Source organism: Sinocyclocheilus anshuiensis, unplaced genomic scaffold (assembly GCF_001515605.1).
Source record: "Sinocyclocheilus anshuiensis isolate Anshui unplaced genomic scaffold, SAMN03320099.WGS_v1.1 scaffold331, whole genome shotgun sequence".
Lineage (NCBI taxonomy): Eukaryota > Metazoa > Chordata > Actinopteri > Cypriniformes > Cyprinidae > Sinocyclocheilus > Sinocyclocheilus anshuiensis.
Window position 1 is genome coordinate 28,224 of NW_015552556.1, and position 2,374 is coordinate 30,597.

Here is a 2,374-nt window from a genome sequence, read left to right on the forward strand (position 1 = left end):
CTGAAATGTTCCCAAGTCCAGAAACATAGCAAGGAGATCTGTAAAATAATCCATGTGACATCAGGGGTTCAAACGTAATTGTACGAAGCTACGAGAATACATTGTGCGCAAAAGAAAACAAAATAACGACTTTATTCAACAATTTGTCTCCTCCGCATTACCCTGTAGCGCCATTTTGGAGAATATCCGCTGGACGTAAAGCAAGGTATGCTGTTCTGTGTCAGCTGCGTCACGCTGGATCTGTTTCCTACATTGTTGGGATTTGATCTGAACGGAAACAGCGTATCCGTGTGATGCAGCTGACATAGAAAAGCATACGCTGTTTTCATCCAGCGGTCGAAGGTCTTATGGGTCTTACAGGTTTGAAACGACATGAGGGTCAGTAATTAATGACAGAATTTTCATTTTTGGGTGAACTATCCCTTTAAGGTGGAAACAAAAGCTTCCAGAACCTGAAGTTGTATCCTGGAGACACAGTGGTCTTCTCTGACATGGCGTCCAGGCGAGTGAAGGAGTAGGCCGGCTTGCACTCATCATCTGCCTTGTCTAAATCACACACCCACGCTATTTTTATCCCTATCACTCCCCCCTGAGCGAGAGAAAGAGAGAGATACTTTACACAAATCCAATTTGACTTTGCACTTAAGGAGAGTTTTTTGTACAACACTTATTAGATACTTTTATAAAAACAGTTATTATTTAATACAACAGGTATTTCTTTGTTGTCTTTTAAACCATTCCATTGGTAGAGGTTACAGGACATTATGAACTAACTGGCCAAATTACTTTTAAATTATCTGTGTATCAAACTTATTTATAGAATTGTTGTATAGAAGCAATGTAACACTCACATAAATAAATAAATAAATAAATAAATACATTAATTACAGTAAGAAAGCAAGGGGGAAATTAACCAATAAATAAATAAATAATTAAAATAACTAACTTTTTTAGCAAGGGTAGAAAAGTCCTGTTGTGCAAATCGGATCACATGCCCCACTTTGAATATTGGACAATACATGTTACTCTCAAAGTCAAAATTACACTGCTTTATGTAGGAGCTATTGATGTTGGGCAAAAAGTTTCCCCTGAAAGGAAAATAGAAATATTTAATAACCTCAGAAATGCAGATATTATCTTGAAACAATTTGCCTTTGTGTTTAATTGGCATTACTTTGTGAAGTTAAAACGTGGGAAGCGAATGCTGTTCTTGATGAAGATGGTGAAGTTCTCCACCTCCATCATGGGGTTTCTGAGTAAGAAAAAACTTCATCAGATCTTTTATTCAACCATGTACACATCTATTCATTTGTTCATTTACAAGCAGACTCACGGTTGAATTTCATCAATCTCTGCAGGACACCATCCTTTGATCTCACAGGTTTTGTAGGTAGCGTTGAAGTTCACACATTGTCCTGTCAGCAACCCTTGAGACAGCCAATGAAAATAAGCATAACATAGACCAGGGCTGTTCAAACCTGCTCCTGAAGGGCCACAGTCCTGCTCCAACCTTAATTAATAAACCCACCTGAACCAGCTAATCAGACTCACTACATATTTCCTAATTCAAAGGGTGCATCCTTTGAAGGCTGCTTTTGTCACTAGTGCAAAACAAACCGTGGGATAGTCTGGGCAACACAGGATTCATCTGTTGTATCCTTCATTGCCCGAAAGGGAATTCATTGCCCGAAATACAACAGATGAATCCTTTGTGGTCCAGACTATCCCACAGTTCGTTGTGCACCGGTGACGATATATTTTGTGACGATAAATGATTTTTTGGTTGGGGAGAAAATGCCGGATTCATCGGCACCGATAGCCTTGTGAGCAGCACACTGACATATGGCGCAGTTGCGGTTTGAGTGTCCCGAGAACGAATCCCGCCTCGTGGACCTTTCCCGTTCCCACCCCCCATCTCTCTCTCCCACTCACTTCCTGTCATATCTCTACTGTCCTGTCATAGAAAAAAAAAAAAAAAGAAAATGCCGGATTACACTTTTAAATTAAGTATTGGGTTTAAAAAAATTTAAATCTTTCTTTTATAGGTAATTAATACTATTTATTATGTACATAAATGGACCAAGGTGAACATATTTAGACAGGTTCTAAACCAGGGCTGTCCAAACTCGGTCCTGGAGGGCCGGTGTCCTGCAGAGTTTAGCTCCAACGCTAATTAAACACACCTAAACCAGCTAATCAAGCTCTTACTAGGCATAGAAACTTCCAGTCAGGTGTGTTGAGGCAAGTTGGAGCTAAACTCTGCAGGACACCGGCCCTCCAGGGCCGAGTTTGGACATCCCTGTTCTAAACCCTATTTTATTTTCAGACTTTTGAATTGAACTAGTACTAACAGTGCTGCCTCTCAACAACGTCA

General features: G+C 40.0%; 1 protein-coding gene across 1 annotated transcript in view; it reads right to left on the reverse strand.

The window, feature by feature from the left end:
• The window catches only part of LOC107664541 (P2X purinoceptor 3-like), a 16,329-nt gene that overhangs the window by 9,276 nt on the left and 4,679 nt on the right, over positions 1-2,374 (reverse strand). The window contains exons 5-8 of the mRNA XM_016455129.1: positions 1,334-1,427; positions 1,175-1,252; positions 947-1,088; positions 453-589 (exon numbers count right to left, since the gene is read on the reverse strand). Coding sequence (XP_016310615.1) covers positions 453-589; positions 947-1,088; positions 1,175-1,252; positions 1,334-1,427 — 451 coding nt within the window. The remainder of the gene's footprint in view (positions 1-452; positions 590-946; positions 1,089-1,174; positions 1,253-1,333; positions 1,428-2,374) is intronic.